Raw genomic sequence first — 17706 nt, 5'->3', positions numbered from 1 at the left:
TTCCCTACAGCCTCAGGAGGTGAATTAGAATGGTTCTCTGTTGTGACTGGTGGGGCCCAGAACTATGATCGGACCTCATTACAGGATTCAAGGAAATTATTGGAAAATTCAACTAAGGCATTGCGTACAATCCTGGAATCTAATTTGTACTGACACAACATCCTTGGGGAATAAAGATAGGGTAGTCAGGTTTTGAGCAACTTGGGCCTTTATCCTTTAGCCCATTACACACTCTAGAGCTAGCGCTTAGAGCTGCTGTAAATTATGTTACTTGTGGCTGCTGTAGCCAGGTCCCAATAATGGCCCCAGCACTAATCTGATATGATTTGTCTCAGGCCTTAGATCTATGCAAGATTCTTCCCATACCAAAAAATCTCATCTTAACAGAAGCTTTGTGTCTAGAGTAGAAGCTGTACAGTATCTTACAAGAGCTCTACTTAGTATGTTTGTACTTAAAATCTTAAGAAGCATCTCATCTGTGTTGTCTTCCTTTAACATTTTTTTCCTGTCCATTGTTCTAGTTCTGGGCCAAAACTCATTAGTAGAAAAGGAGCTCTCCACACAGCTGAGCAGAGGGAGATGCAGAGGCTCCTGATATGTTTTTCTGATCCGGGTGTTATTCTTTTCTGCAAAGCAGTGGTGCCCAACCTTTTTCTCCCTAGCTGGATGGACAGTGCTCAGACCACCCACAGGCTGGATTTGGTGGGTCTGATCTGGGTGCTGTGGGGAGGGAAGGACGAGAGTGTGGCCTGACCTGGCCTGATCCAGCTGTACTCAGGGAAGGGTGTGTGGCCCGGCCTTCTAGCCTACTGTATGGGGTTGGGGGGTGTGGCCCAGCACTGATTGGGCTGCACAGGGCTTAGGAATTTGGTAGTGGGGGAGGGTGACTGATTGCCTCTGCACCCCTGCTACCAAATTCCCAATTCATGGGGAGCCCTGTGGGTGCCATCCAATGCCATGGATCCCTGGGCTGCATTTGACCTGCAGGCCAGCAGTTGAACAGCCATGCTCTAAAACATTGGCAAAAGACTGGGAGGACTAAACACAGGACAAATAATTGTAATGCAACCAAACAGGAAACAAACTATAGCAATTTTTCCATTGAAATGTGCACATAAATATTACTATTAGGGATGCTGAATTGCATTTTAATCTCTCTCCTCTATTTTACATTGATTGGTTGAAACATGGTCACACAATTATAGTTCCGGCTTCTAGCTTTGCTGGTCCCAGCCAGTGTGGCCTGACAAAAGCCATCTGGTCTCATTTTCAATAAGAACAACACTGACATAGACTTTCCTTCAGTGCACTGCTAGCTACAGTGAGCAGCAGATGGCTGCTTATCCATCCTGCAGGACATCCACTACTTTAGTAACTTTGCTTACACTACACAAGCATAGATAACACCAGATGGAAGATAAGTGTTCACTTCAAATATACAATATATAGGCACTACTGCATTAAGAGTAGACCAGGACTGAGTTATGATGAAGTATTACACTTCCTCTCCTTGCTCAAAGAAGCTTTTTTTTTGTTTTGTTTTGTTTTGTTGTTTTTGTGGAGAGATTTAAAAAAAAAAAATCAGAGTATACTGACAATACTAAAGCTAAATGACTATACCGTTGTCAGTTTACTCTGATTTTTCATACCTTTTAGCTTTGAGTAGTCTAGTTTACAGTATGCTTTGATTAAATCCATAGTTTGACCACATTACCATTGGGACCTGCATTTTTTTTCTAATTGTCTTGCATCTTTATGTACAGTCACAGTATTCTGTGGACAATATCAGGATGTTATCATAATGAGGAATATTGATGGGTACCTGACTAACTTATCTATTATCATAAGTAACCAAGAGTGATTATTGTTGAGCACCTTCATCTCAAACTTCAGTGATAAAAAGGATCCTCTCAGCTCTGGGACTAAAGAAAACACTCTTTTTGTCCCTGTCTCCTGTCTCCAATACCAATGGAGAATGCAGATTAGTCCGATTGGAGGATCCAGCTCTAATAAATGATAATTAATTAGAATTAATCAGAAATATTTTTGCATTATGACACTAAGGGTCTTGTTGCAAATTATTCTTAATATGATTAGATGTCTATCTGAATGTATTTAAATCCCTAATCTCTTTGTCTCAGTGAGGTTTCGTAAGGTTTGGTCTGTACCAACCCCCCCCCCCCCCCCCCCAAAAAAACCCACAAAAAAACACCCCACCAAACAAAAAACGGAAGAGCATCGTGCCCTTGTCACTATCAGTGTGTGTTGGGGACATCTATGCATTCCTGACATTACTACATTACAGACGTAGTAATTAAGCCATTTAAGTGGTCTGGTGCAGTATACAGCATCTCATGGAACAGTAGCTTTTTGGGTTGGAAATGCCTACCGCCACTGAAATATCACATTAGCATTTACTCTTTTTTTGTTCTGCCTCCAAACATCGTTTTACATAAACCCATACCATTCTATTTATTTAAGGTGGGCAGTCAATTGTGCCATATAAAATTGTTAAGTTGCTTTGTGTTAAACTTTATTTCATTCTCATGTCCAGTATTATGACTAGTGGGACAGAAACTTTATTTCATTCTCATGTCCAGTATTATGAGGAGTGGGACAGACCAGCCACAAAGAACATTCTAGACCTTTTTCATAAATTTAATTTTATTTGTAAAGCTGCACTTGCCTTTTCAGGCAAAAACTGTCCTTTTACAAGGATAGTTTTCCTAAAGCAAACAGAACCTTTAGTATGCTCTTTAGCTTTGGATAAATAGTAGAAAAAAGAGAGTTAATAGTGATATTAAAATATATTTTCCAGGCTATACATTTTCCAGATAGCATGTGTGGACTATAGTCCAAACTAGAGATGCCTCTGTTTAAAGCCTATATTATATGTTGTAAAGGCTGAGACAAAGGTAATGGTCCTTGGCAATGAGGCTGGAATGCATCAGCAGAATCTGAAACTTAGTTGTCTCCACCGCACAAAGCCACCAGAATGCTTTCATAATCACCTTTGGTTTCATCCTGTCAATTTGAGAACACAATAAAATATATTATTACAGTAGTGACAAGAAGACCTATTGTGCTCAGTCCTCAGAACATGCAGAGGAAGGAACAGCCTATATGACTCAAAGAGCTTATGATCTAAAGTTTCTAATCCACCACATGTTTGATGCCCCTGATTAAGTTGGTAACTCAGATTAGTCCTGCTAAATGTAATGACACAACTCATCATGCATGAAGTTAAGAACGTGCATAAATATAAAGGTTAGGAGCCCTCCCCTGATCACTTACAGGACAGGCAGGAGCAATGCATGCTTTCCTATGCTACCCTAAAGATGTGCCTCAAAAAACAAAACAGATAGGGCTGATGGATACTTAGTTCCAGCTCAATCCTTGGCCTCTATGCCAAATCTACCATAAAGCATGACCTACATTGCCACTGCAACAGTGCCACACACTGGGAACTGAAGGAACTGAATTAGCCACACTATTTTTCTGAATGTCACTAAGCCATCAGCTACTAGTCTTTTTTCCCCCAATCCAGAATGCATTAAAATTAGTGACCTAAAAGAGAATATCTGTGGAGTTTATTTCCAGTCCTTCAGACCTCTAATTATAGAATCATAATTATAGGGTGTAGATGGAACCTCATGAGGTTATCTAGTTCAGCCCCCCGCTCAAGGCAGGATCATCCCTCACTAAACCATCCTACCCAAGCATCTGTACAACTTGCTTTTCAAAATTGCCAGGAAGGGAGACTCTATGACTTCTCTACATAACCTGTTCTAGTGCTTGAGTGCCCTCATAGTCAGAAAGTTCCTCCTAATCTTCAACCTAAATGTCTTCTGCTGCAGCTTGAACTTGACCATTGCTTCAACTCCTGCCCCCTAGAGAAAAGCCCATCTTCATTCCCTCTGTAATCACCCTTCAGATATTTGAAGACTGTTTTCAAGTTCCCCCCTCCCCGCCATCTTCTCTTCTCCAAACTAACTAATCCTATCTCTTTCAGTATTTCCTCAAGAGTCATCCTTCCAGGCCTCTAATAATTATTAGTTTACATTCTGTATTTCAGCTGAAATGGAAAAACCTACCATAATGGCTTGGCAGAGAGAGACACCATATAGCTTCTTATAATATCCCTTGATCTCATTCATATCAATTTCAGAACGGGAAACCATGATTCTTATCAGTTGCTTGTGACGGGTCCCAGAGCCCTGTTAAAAATAGATCATTATTACACTGTTCTTCAATCAGCATAATTGACGGGTGCACACAGGTGCATGTGCACCCCCTGGAAGCACCTGCCATGAAACTAGGAAGTGCTGGCGGAAGTGCACTTCCAGTTCCACCAGTTTAGCCACTGGTGGTTCTGAGCCCAGTGATTGGCCGCTGGGGGACCCCTCCCTCCCCACAGTCGGCAATCTGGTGCCCCGCCCCCCCCAGGCACCAGTCACGCATGATCAGCATAGTATGTGTTAATCTCTCCTCTATCTGGACATACGTTTTTCACATCAAAAGGAATTGCATACACTTTCAACAATGGAAAAGAAATAGCTGTTTTGCAGGACCTGCAAACTCTTGTCCCCACACCTATTTGAAGAGGTTCCGCTTCCAGAGCTTCTCCTGCTTTAATATCCTCAGATTCCTCTTTTCAGTCCCCTTCTAATGTAGCTCCATTAGGCTTACGCTGATACAGTTCCCTATCTTAGCTGTTGACCCTGGAGTTCCCTTGTAAAATAGGTTCTTAAAGTTAATTCTCATTTGATCAGCATTCACCATTTCAGACATTAATATCTTTAAAATGAGAATTCACTTTGAATATCCACTCTAGATGCATAGAGAGCTAGAAAGACAACTAAATTCCTAATGAGAATCACTGATGGATACTTTCCCTAACTCTTTGAGTTATGCAGCACACTTCTTAAGGTAACTCACTTGATTTTCCTCCCCTTTGCTTTTTCCTGAAAAATTTTGTATGAGCACAATGATCTAGCCTATTTCATTGTTGCCCTACTTTTGAAATTGTTCCCTCAACCCTCCTAAATAGTTCTCAGCATAATTTACCTTCATGGCCAGGTGGAGCTTTTCAGCAAAGAAAGACGGTTTGCTTGTAGCACATTTCACTGTAATAGAACAGTAACGCACAATTATATATGACACTTCAGTAACAACGACTACTAACCCACATCCAAGTGTGGGAAGAAAACACTTTTTAAAAACAAAGTAATTCTATCATTACCAGGTACATTAGATTAGCAGCATCTCTGATTTTTCTACTATTTCTGTATCTTCCTTTAAAATGAACCAGAAATGTCATACTGTATTCCTTCAAATGCAAGACATCCTTGTGTTTAAAACACACACATTTTATTATTCCCAATTTAAGAAAGAAATACATTGATAAATAAGAGAGGCAGCTCGTCATGTTAGTCTAAAGTCAGACAGTGAGCTCTTGCAAATTTATGCATCTCTGATATTCTATTAGGTGCCTTTCTATCCTGCCTTCTGCCAATATTAAAGATACAACTTATGTGGTACAAATAAGGGCTTTTTACTTTTTTCTTTTACTTAAATGTAAGATGCATGTCATTTTCAGAAGAAATATTTTATATTAAAAGGTATATTAAAATTCAGAAAAATATAGTACGCTACTTTCTTTCCTGTTCATCTAGAATTGAATGTCCAGCACGAGAAGAGAAAGCATACAGAAGAGATTTACTGGCAATTCTTAAATACCACAGTGAATCTGTTTATTTATTAGGAAATATATGATACAACTAACTATGCCAACTGGAAACTAACTGTCTCAACCATGTGTTCAGTATTAAGGAGGTGTGACAGTATCTTTTCTTGTTCTGGTTACCTACGCTAGCCATACCAAATTAAAGTAATGTCTAAGATATATTTGCACAAAATACTGAGAGTTATTTGTAAGTCCAGTAATGGCAAAAAGCTTAACAACAATGAAGAGCTTTCCATCTATCTGTCTGTGTGTAGTCCCGTTCAGACAACATGCCAACTTTGTTGCACTTCAGGGCCACATCCAGATGAGCAGGGGCATGCAGTTGCAGTGGCACAAATAGCAGTGGCACAAATTTGTGCCTCTACTTTGTGCTGCAATGCACACCTCTGTACATTATCAACGTTGTGCCCACCCATTGTCCCTTTGTGGGCAAACTCCCTGTGCCCAGTTCCTCCTGGCTCCCAGAGTGCTACTCTGACCAGGCTCCATGTGCTGTGGGATGTGGGGGAGCCTGGCTGGGGAGCTGGGTGCCTTAACACAGGGCTAGAATCACAGAACCATAGAAAATGAGGGTCGGAAGGGACCTCAGGAGGTCACCTCATCCAACCTCCTGCTCAAAGCAGGACCCTTCCCAACTAGATCTTCCCAGCCAAAGCTTTATCAAGCCGGGCATTAAAAACCTCCAAGGATAGAGATTCCACCACCTCTCCATTTAACTTGTTCCAGTGCTTCACCACTTTCCTCATGAGAAAGTATTCTTAATAGCTAACCTAAGCCTCCCTTGCTGCAACTTGAGACCACTGCTCCTTGTTCTGTCATCTGCCACCACTGAGAACAGTCTAGCTCCATCCTCTTTGCAACCACCCTTCAGATAGTTAAAGGCTGCTCTCAAATCCCCTTTCAGTCTTCCCTTCTACAGACTAAATAAACCCAGTTCCTTCAGCCTCTCCTCATATGTCATTTGACCCAGCCCCCAAACCATTTTCTTTGTTCCTCTGGACTCTCTTCAACTTGTCCATGTCCTTTCTATAGTGAGGGGCCCAAAACTGGACACAGTAGCCAGCAGGCTGCCCCCATGCTGAGACACCCTGTACCCCAGTCAGCTGGAGAGCAGCAGGTAGAGAGCAGGCAGCCCTGGGCTGCCTCCTCTCCCATCTCCACGTGCCTAAGCATGGGGGCTCTGCAGTGGAGCCCCCACACTATGACATGTGGAAACAGGGAGCAGGCAGCCCAGGGCTGCCTGTTCCCCTGTCTCAAGGCACATTGTGCCTCCACATGGGGTCTCCATGTTTATCCCAGCAAATGCTATTTTGGCATGTTATGTACCTTTCTGCTACCAGAAAAGAGGTTTGTGGCATCACAAATCACACATGCCTGCATATGTGGATGCGGCCTAGGACAGTATAACTTTTATATGTGTCTGGCTCAGTCTACTGGCTGGTTTGTGTTGATCCTACCTAACCTATTTTCCCTTTGGGCTGGCTCGTGTCTATCAGTAACTTGCACAAACTCACACAAACAGCATGGACAGATATAATTTGAACCAGTCTTAAAATTATATTAGTATAAGGTGTTCCAATATAATGGAACAAAACCATTGTAACTTTAACTCTTTTTCATTCAGGGTTAAAGTTACACCTGCTTACACCACTTATACCACTATAGGAACAAATATAAGTATTGACAGCTGAACAGCTGATTGGTGTTCCCAAGCAGTGAGTGCTGTTTCCCTTTGAAAACAGTTCAAATTTATGCTGTCTACAGCTAACAAAGGGCCCAAGTTTGACTCCAAGTCTGATGGTTACTCTACTGATATGGTGTTTTAAGTGAGGCACTATTCAGTCCAACTATTCTGTCTTCATTTATACTGTTCATAATAACATAGCAAGGGCCATAGTAAGAGAAACAAGGAAAATAAAAATATACAATATGCCTTCAGTCTTTACAAGTACGGGGCTTTTTTTTCCTGGAAAAGGCCCCAGGAGGACAATTTGCAATATTTTATCAGTGCACATAGTAAATCTGAAGCATATTAAAAAAATACAGGATGGTTTTCATTTCCTCAAGGGCAATTTTATATTGCTTTTGTACATCTTATTTGTCTGTTGCCTTTTCATAAAGAGATCTTTAAAGAGAGTTGAGGACTTTAAATTAAGGTCCCTTTATAGTTCTAGAGAAATATAAAGTTATCTTACTGTAAATGAGCATTGGGGTCTGTATGTGAAGCATCTGTATTTTAGAAAATTTACATTTTCATTGTAATTTGCTTTATTTGAAATAACAGTCTGTTCATATTGGATTTCACAAGTGGTAGCTAATAAACTATATCATGTAGAATAATGATGTTAGGTTTTAATTGAAACCAACATAAGAAATTAAAATTCCTTCCCATGTATAGATACATAACATTTTACTCCCGACCTGTTTATCTATGAAAAAAACCAATATAGAAACAACAAGTTGCTTATCAAGCAGGATTACATACCAATAGCTGTCAGGCAGTTCTCAATATCCCCTTTCAGCTCCAGGTCCAGCACCTTGTTCATGTCATGTTTGCTGTACTTGCTATATTTCTGGAAGACTGCGCATAGATGGACAGCTTAGTGAAAACTGAGGAAAACATGCCTTTCTTTCATATACAGGTTCTCTCATGTCTGCCATGTGGGGAAAATAATTTAACTAGCTGCTCAATCAGGTCCTCAAATTAGCAGTCTACGAAACCCTTTCAGAAGAGCTGAACCAGCTAGGGTTTTCAGCCAGAGACACAAGAACACAGGGACTGAATCAGAACAATGGTCAATCCCGTACTAGGTTGATGTCCTGCCTCTGGAAAAGGACATTAGACCTTCAGAAGAAAGGACATAAAACTCTCTAACAGTTAATTATGCAACAGCATGCCCATATTTCTGAACTCAGATTGATAGTGATTGGTTTATATCCTGTACTATATATAAGCAGTCCTTCACAAATTAGGGTAAGCCCAAATCATTTCTACTGTATTCACTTTTGAAGATCACTTGGGCATATTGGGCATATTTTAACTAAAGTATAAAATGGCAGTCTTCTGCAACAGTTACTCTATTATTACCACCTAAAATGCATATATACGAGGAACATATTTCTTAAGAATAATTTATTTAAGGGGCTTGCCAGAACTATCAGTGCACAAAAATCTTATCAAGTGTATATTTTTGTTCACTGGATTGAAAAGTATCTTTCCATTGATAAAAATGTCTTTTTAACCACAAAGGTCCAAAAGTACTGACACACGGTGTTTTGCAATCACTTAACCTGGTGCTGAGAGACAAACTCCTTTCCTGTTGGGGGTAGAGTGGAAACATCAGGCACTGTTGCTATGACATTCAAGTTAAAGAGCAGAAGATGGAAAGTATTCCCCATATTTTCCAATTACAATAGGAAAAGATCATTCTAATAATAAAATGATCCAAAACCTGGAATTCTTTTAGAATTATTGAGATTCCATTTCTCCTTTTATGAAGAATGCTATGGCATCTCTGATAACAAATGTTCAGGATCTTATTCTTAAATACTATCAGAAACAGAACTGTAAAATTTATGTTTCACAGTGGGCATGTCTACATGTACCATTAGTGCGAAGCTTATTGCTCTGCAGTTTCTTGCTCCAGGGAAACTCCCAGGCATTCAGTTTACATGTGTGCCCAGACTACAGCACACTGAGCCAGGTTGGATTAGCCCTGGCTGCCAGGGGGTCCTGGGAGTCAGCCTGCCAACCTGGTGCCATGACCCAGCTCCAGGTGCTGTAGAAGGGCTGGCTGGGATACAAGGGTGCTTCAGTGTGGGCCTAGCCCGCAGGCAGCCCCTGCACTGAAGCACCTTTGTGCCCTAGCCAGCTGGGTCAGCATCTACACATGTGCTGCTGAGCACAAAAAACAAGTATTATCCTGTTGCAGAGTTTTTTAGTTTTGTGCGGCCTAATATGGGTGCATGTGTGAAAGCCAAGATGTTTACTGAGCAGTTAATTAGTCAACTCTGCACTAAATGTTTGGTGTAGAAGTGCCGCTTGTCTAATTTTGGGCCCCACTCAAATAGGTTTTAAAGTGAATAGAAAGATTGGTCTCAAGAAGCACTCATTTAAGTCAGTACTTTAATACTTCTGAGATGTTTTAGAGAAATATGCTGAACCTTTTTAAGATACAAATTTGTTAATGCAGACAACTTCATTCAACCTACCTCTTCGAAGATGTGGATAGCTTCTCATGGTAAGGATAGTAATGAATACGTTTATATCTGTTCCTTTTCTTTTCTCTCCTGCTTCATATAAGGCCTATTGTAAAGCACAGAATTTTTATATATATCATTATTGTGAAACAACTCAAACACTTTACTTCCAACTATGTTACCTAAAGGTAAACATCTGAACCATCGTCTCCATTAACAGTCAAGGACATTCCATAATGTGACACAGATTTCTTCAATCCCCAAACTACTGCAGAGAGTGGTTATCCTTAGGGATTCCCCTTACAATTGGCTAGTGGTGCTAAGTACCAGTAAGACTGGAATTTCCAAACATTTTTAATAGAATCATATTCTTAGACAACATTTTACATTCCTGAGTGAAGACCTTTCTAGTGTATTGTGATATGTTGCTCCCTGTGTCAAAAATAAGCAGGCTTCTTAATTCTGAAAGCAAACATTAAATTAGCTCAGATGGGAGTTTCACTGAAACTTTATAAAAAGGAGAGATGCACGCTGGGCAGGAACCAGGAAAACAGGAACCACTTTTATTTCCTCGTGTTCCCCAGTTCTCCAAAACTACTCCCATCAAAATCACATTTGAGCCCCCATTATTACCGCCAATCTCCAGGCAGCAAAGAAGATTTGCCAGTAGGCCATTCAGAGCTGAACAGTTGTGCCCAGTTGACCAAGAAATCTATAATGTACCACTTCCCATTCAGGGATAGATGAGCTGTCTTGAACAGAACAGGGATCACATACTTTTCACCACAGGCCAGAAAGCCCAGAAAATACTGTTGATTCAGTGATAACAGCCATAGCATTTACGCACAATAATGATAAAAGCCGTCTCACTTATCTAGAAAGGTCTCTAAGGGAAAATTCAATAGTATTTAAATCTTCATGTAAGTTTCTAAAGTAATGGCCAGCTAACAGCCATTCAATAATTTTGAAAGGTTTATGATTAAATGGGAAAGGTAGAATTAAAAGGGAATATTATGAAGTTGAGTTGGCCAGGGTATTACAGGCTTTCCCTATGAATTTTCACCTCAGGGAATGGGAGCTCTACTGAATTTTGTGACTACAAGAACAAACGATCACAGGTAATTTCTTAGGAAGGACAGAGACCTCAGTTCTTTTCATGTTCTAACTGCTACATCTTGTAATTTAATTTAAAGATCCCTCTGATGAGCTTTCTTGCAGCAGAGCAAAATCAAGAGCTAAGTGCATGGAGGCCAGTAGTTACATATTCTAGGAATTACTTCAGATTACTTTCCTTGGTTACTGAAGTGCATATGTATCATGGAATATAGTACTTTCCAAAGCAAGTAGTTCATCCAAGTCTTAAAGTGTAACTCCTTAAGGGAGAGAGCAGATCATGGAATAACCTCAGCCTGAGAGAGGAGCTGGTACCAGCTACTAGTTATGGAACTAAATCAGATGAAGAAAAGCACTACATCAGTTGGAGAAAAACATGAAATATATTCTTACCCTTGCATCGTTATCAGCAAGATCATCAGTCACTTGAAAATCTTCAGCCCGGTCACCCTAAAAAAAAATCCATTTTCATTGATTTTCATTCTATTTATTACAACAATGGACTTTTGTTTTTCTGTGTGCCTTCAATGCAAAGTTTTAGAGCACTAAGAATTTTCCTGTAATATGATTATTGAATTTTCAATCCAAAATATTTTTAGAAATGTCATATACAATTTCCTGGACCATTATGGTTAGAAGATCATTACAAAAACTATCATACCCACTACTGTATGCAATTTGTGATAGTTTGCAAGTTTGATACCTGTATATTCCATACAACCCTTCTCTACCATTTGATCTCTTAGCTTTTAAATATGTATATATAAGGTTAATTGTCCAGCTTTCACACTCTACCTTTCTCCAGCTGTTTTTACTATTACAAAGTGTTTGTTAATGTATAGTAAAAATGTTAATTTTCCTACTTCTGAGCATTCCCCTTCAACTTTCAGTTGTTGTTTTCAATATAATTAAACTCTCATCAATTTTATAAGTGATAAAAGATTTAAATATTATTTAGTGGTTCCAATGGATTGATTTTTTTATTAAGAATATTTTAAATTATTGTTAGTTTTTGAGTCATCTTTAAACAATATGCAAGTAACACGCTTTCTTTAGCAGATGTCCATACAATAGAATATGATTTAATCAAGGCAATTATGTTTTTTATTTCTAATATTAACTAAAATTATTTAAATGTGACATACCTTGGCAAGAGAAAGCAAAGCCTTCTGAAAGTCTCCAGATGTATCTGAAATAATGTCTTGTGCTAGATCCCTTTTAAACACTGAAATAAATCAAAATGCAGCATCTAAAAATGTGGTATGAGGTGTTAAAGAAGTCTTCAGTCTCTTCTAGGGAATTATTACCCACAGTTACAAAATTCCCTGTTAAATATTTGTTTGACAGTATTAAAAAGCTACTCCCTTAATTTTCCCTATTCAATATCTTTGAAAGAAGTGATGTGTTAATAGTTATTTGTGTGCCTATTTTCCTTTCTAGTTGAGATAAATTGGGAAATTTGGATTCAGATCAAAATTATCTTAAATCTTGAGAAAGAGAAGATGAAAGTTCTCAGGGTACTGGTTGAGGTCCATTTTATAAGTCCCTTGACCCAAATTGTCCAGGGTTCATTATGAGTGTTCAATTGCATGCCTATATTTATATGTATACTTGCCATGAGATAACTCTTCCAGTTAAATATTTGTACATAGATATGGTAACTTAAATTGCTAACTGGTCAGGTGCATTTTATCCATACTTTCTGCCACAAAGGGCTTGAGATATAAAATTACAAGAAATACAATCTGTGATAGAAACTAGGGGTGTGCAAAATGGGCCATATTTGATTTGGATTCAGCCTGAATTGGGGGACAGTGATTTGAATTATTGATTTGGATCACTGTCCCGATTTGATTCAGCCGAATTCAAATCTGAAGATTTGATACCAATTTGGAGAATCAGTGATTCAGCCACAGACACAGCTTTAAATGTTTTTTCGACATATCTCAAGGTACCAGGCATAGCTAGTGAACGCTGTGATGGTGGGGCAGATGGAGCATCCCACAGGGGTGCAGGAGGCCCCTGCATGCTCAGTGGGAGACTGAAGTGTACCAGAATCACTTCTGGGTTCCAATGCAGACCCAGAAGGCACCAGTCACTGAGCCAGAGGGAGGGCAGGGGGATTCCCCCATGTGCTCTGCGGTGGAACCGGAAGTGTACTGGAAGTGCTTCTGGTACACTTCTGGGTCCACCGCCAAGTGCACTGGGGACCCCTCCATGCTCCCATGGGATGCTCCATCCACCCCACCATCTTAGCACTCACAAGCCACCTGGTACCTTGAGGTAGGTAGAAAAAACATTTAAAGCTCTGTCTATGTCCGAATCATTGAATCTCTCCAAATCAATTCAGAGGATTCCAATTTGATTCAGAGAGATTAAAGGATCTCCTGATTCGATTCGGATTCAGAGATTCAGCCGCCAAACCAGGCTGAATCTCTGCCAAACCAAATCAGTGACTGAACCTTCGCACAGCCCTAATAGACACCATGTCTATGCTGAACAGTGCAGAGTGATGCAGAGATACCTGCACTAGCTTAAAAGAAGGTCATTTAACTCTGCTTTTTAAAACTTTTTTTAAGTTAGTTTGGGCATCTCTACATAGCACTTTTTTGTGCAATGAAAACATACTCCGTATAAGCAAAAAGCCAAAGGTACTCAGTCTATTAGTTGCAATTTCTTTACAGCTAGGGACAGAAATTAAACATAAAGCAGTATAAGTGATTACAAACTGGTTCAAATCTATAACACAACAGAAGTTCAGTGTACATAAACCACTTTCAAAAGGACTAAAACTGGTTTAAGGCAAACTTAGATGGATGTAGCATCAGATTTAACTGATTTACGTTAAATCAGTTTATTGAACTTCTGTCCCAGATCCCCTCCAGATTCATGTTAATTCACAGTCCCCCGGAATCCCAGGATTCTTTGCACCTGCCCTGAATGCCCCTCCCCACCCCTGGAAGGATGGGTGGGCTAGCCTTGGTCCAAGCTGTCTGCTCCCACCAAGCAGGGAAGCATGTTCAAGTGTCCCCCAGCATCTGGCTTGAGCCACTGCAGACATGTGGCTACATTTCTGGAATCAAAAGTGAATGTCTAAGGGAGGGAGGAAAAAAAAACAGGCAATAAGATTGTGCCTTTTGCATTCCAGAAAGCATCTAAAGCCTCTTTTTCAGTACTTGTTGGTACTCTGCCAGAACTGTTGCAGTTAATGAGCTTCTTCCTTCCACTGTAGGGTTTTACTGGATCCAGAAGCAAGGCCAGCTCCTCTGCTTACTTTATTAGCAGCTTTTTTAGCCATGTATAGCACCATCACCACCATTCCTCCCATGTAAGAATTAAGGTATAAAGCTTACTATGTCTACTCTGGAGGTAGTCAGGAAGCGAGGCTGGGAAGACTGTCTCTCCTGTCCTACTGAATCGAATTTTTATATGCTCTAATGACATGTCCTGTTCATAATTTTTTTCAGCTATGAATTACCTTCCTTATAAGCCCTGGTGGCATCTCTGATTTCTCTGTTGTTCCTGGAAGCCAGAATTTCAATTAAGGTATCTTCATCAGTTCCAAGACCCTATTAGAAAAGTGTGAGTGAATTTTATCTGACATCATTTAACAAGGGAAACACAATATCAAGAGGCACAGAAACACACGCGATAGCTGTAATATCAATGCCCTTGATTATAGAGGAATAAATCTGAGAAAGTATAGTACAGCTGGGAGCCATATGCAGCAATTCAAACCTCCCAATAGATCAGAAATTATAAGTATTTCTTCCCATCCTATCATTTACACTTACTATAACTCCTCTTTATCATATTTAATCCAGTAGCTCCTGAGAGAGATGTTAAAAGGACTGAACAGCCTATGGGCAAGACTCATACTGCAGGACTATGGTAGAGGAAACTACATTTTCTTTTAAAAAAAAAATTAGTAATTTAATGAACACTATGGGGAACTGACTGAAGAAAAAGTGTGCATCATTTGTTCAATCTTTGTCAAAGGCTGCATTTACTAAATGAGCTTTGCCTTTGGGTACATCTCCACAAAATGCCTGGTGTTAAACTGAGCTTTGTTTCATCAAAATTTGTACTTGCCTGACTTAACTTTGCAGAATGAGCCTTACCTGCTTTATGAGTTTGATATAAGATAAAAGAAAGATCATTTGATTCTTTTTTTTCCCCTAGGCAATTAAGATCTTTTTTTTATTATTTTTTTCATATACTACCTGAAATCTTCCTTGTTCAGGCTACCAAATGACTACCAGTTCAAAGGCTAAATCTTCAGATGAGTCTTGAATGATGCAAGTAAAATCAGTATTTTCATTCTTTATGAAACATGTACTAGCACTTAGCAAAACAAAAGGTAATGCTTTAGTATGAATATTTTACTTCCTGGTCATTTAGAACCAGAGAGTGCTACCATTTTCCTGAATATTACACACCTCCAAATAAGATGCACATCCTTTTCTTGAGGAAGTAGAATGAGGATGACTTTAACAAAATTATGACTGCACAAAGAAGGGACAGAGCCTATTCTTCAGTTCACTCACCCTTCCTCTCCTGCTCAGGCAACAACTACAGTTTTAACCCTTGCACAGCTGAACTGTCACCAGTGTGTAGCTGTTCAGCCAAATGCTGAAACTGCAGCTGTTGCTGAAGACTAGCTTCCATTGGAGGAACTAGGATTTTGAAAAGGAATGTAGGGCTATGAAGCATGGAGACAGAGACCATGAGTAACTTACAGACAGCAACATTTCTGAAGAAAAGATAGCTTGATTAGTAAAACATCAAGAGCATTAAAAAGGAGAGTGGGTCATTAACACCTGTGGAGTGAAGATCCATTAACAGTAAACAGGTAGATATTATAATAAGTCATAAAATTAATTGATTTCTTCCCCTTAGCACTACATGAATAGAAATGCCACTGGTGCTGCTGGTCAGTAGGTTTGAAATTTTGGGAGGGAGAAAGAATGATGGTGGTATAAGACCATACCACTGCATGCTCCCCCTGGATCTCTTCTTGCTGAACTCCACCCTTCCTTTCCCCATGGCTTCTGGATGGAAGAGAAGGAAAAGCAGCAGCAGCTATCTTGCTGCATCTCTAAGCTTCTATTTTGTGCAGAAAAAAGTTATCTTCCTCACTTAAGACATGCATCCCAATTTTGGAAGGCTAATTTTTGGGGAAAGGTATGTGTGGTGTATGAGAAAATATGGAAAATAGAAATCTGTGTCTGAAGAGGTGAATCAAAATGGTTTGTGCTATATTGGAACTGTTTAGCAATGACATCCATCTTGACAAAACTTTAAATAAACAGAGAGTGATCTTATTCAATATTTTGAAAATAGAAATAGGAATCACTACATTTCACATTTGCTATTTGCCATCACATACACTATAAGAATATACATATACTGAAACTAAAGCAAGGGTAGCATTAAAAGGAGATTGTAAATTGAGAGTTCTTCTGCCATATTCCTGTCATACCTTCATGGAAGCCCTGAGTTCTTCAGCATCAAATTCAGCTGGAGTTTTCAAGAGAGCCACAACAACATCTTCAAGTTGGCTTTTCAGAGCTTTTTTCAGAGCTTCTTCAAGAGACTAGAAAGTGAGAGACAATTGTGTAAGCTGGGAAATATTAAAAAAATTATAATTCTTAAACATAAGTAAATGAGTATGATGCATGACTTATAAGCAATACTTCTCACCTACTGGTAAAGAAAACTTTCACCCTTCCTTACTGGTGGGGGTGGGGAGAGGAGGAGGATATTCTAAGCTTTGCAAGCCTTATCAACTTTTAACTTATTACATTTTGAGTGATATTAAAAAAAGAGAGGTCAAATGTGCTCTCTTTTCCTATATACTGCTCTAAAGACAGAAAATAATGTAAGATGTGATTGTGACTTGCTTGCATAAGCATTTTTGCAGGTGGTCTTGGATTTGTTCAGTTACACCTACAGGGGGTAGCATATTATAAAGGAAGTTTTACGATCATACGTAACCTGGCAATGTGAAATATGACTGGTTGAGGGTTAGCATTGAATTTTAACATACTTCTTCATGACTACTTACCTAATTTTCAACCAGAAGTAAGCCCATATTTTCTCTGTATCTAGTAGCAATGAATTCATCTAATGGTATTTCAGTGTAGGCAAAGTGTTTCTGAACACATGGCCATACTAATTGTAATGAGAGTTTGTCATGTCTAGTGAGACAGAAATTGTGATGACTTTTTTCCTGCTTGGTTCCATAAATAATCTAAATATTAGATAATCCTATTTTCAGTAATCAGTGTTTTTATGATTCTGTGTCTGATTCTGTACCAGTCCTTGCATACTCAATAATGTAAAGCACTAAGCTCTTTAAGCTCTTAAAATTCTGTTTTAATTTAGGTCTTAATAAAATAGCATAATTGCAAAATTGAGGCTTCCTTTGTAGGAGGTTTAGCTGTAAAAACCACAGTGAGGTATTTTGAAAAGAAAGACAGGAAACAGATCAAACAGAGGCACTTTATTAGACTGGGTTTATTAGGGAATCCCTAAAAGTCACTTCAGGGGGAATAACTTGATTGTTGGTCTCTGTAATTATCCTAGGGACAAAGACTTGATGTTTAAAGAATCAACACATGAAAATTAGTATTTCAGTCTATGAA

At 39.3% G+C, this 17706-nt stretch overlaps 1 protein-coding gene across 1 annotated transcript in view; it reads right to left on the bottom strand.

Annotated features, from left to right (window-relative positions):
• Positions 1-2646: 2646 nt before the first annotated feature.
• ANXA1 (annexin A1) overlaps positions 2647-17706 on the bottom strand; it is a 28129-nt gene continuing 13069 nt past the window's right edge. Inside the window, exons 5-13 of the mRNA XM_006023828.2 lie at positions 16542-16655; positions 14538-14628; positions 12205-12284; positions 11453-11509; positions 9959-10052; positions 8232-8327; positions 5068-5126; positions 4095-4217; positions 2647-3024 (exon numbers count right to left, since the gene is read on the bottom strand). Coding sequence (XP_006023890.1) covers positions 2965-3024; positions 4095-4217; positions 5068-5126; positions 8232-8327; positions 9959-10052; positions 11453-11509; positions 12205-12284; positions 14538-14628; positions 16542-16655 — 774 coding nt within the window. The 3' untranslated portion in view covers positions 2647-2964. The remainder of the gene's footprint in view (positions 3025-4094; positions 4218-5067; positions 5127-8231; positions 8328-9958; positions 10053-11452; positions 11510-12204; positions 12285-14537; positions 14629-16541; positions 16656-17706) is intronic.

The sequence above is a fragment of the Alligator sinensis genome, unplaced genomic scaffold, assembly GCF_000455745.1.
Source record: "Alligator sinensis unplaced genomic scaffold, ASM45574v1 scaffold308_2, whole genome shotgun sequence".
Classification (NCBI taxonomy): Eukaryota; Metazoa; Chordata; order Crocodylia; family Alligatoridae; genus Alligator; species Alligator sinensis.
The sequence above is the reverse complement of the archived record's forward strand: the minus strand, read 5'-3'. Positions and strand labels throughout refer to the sequence as shown.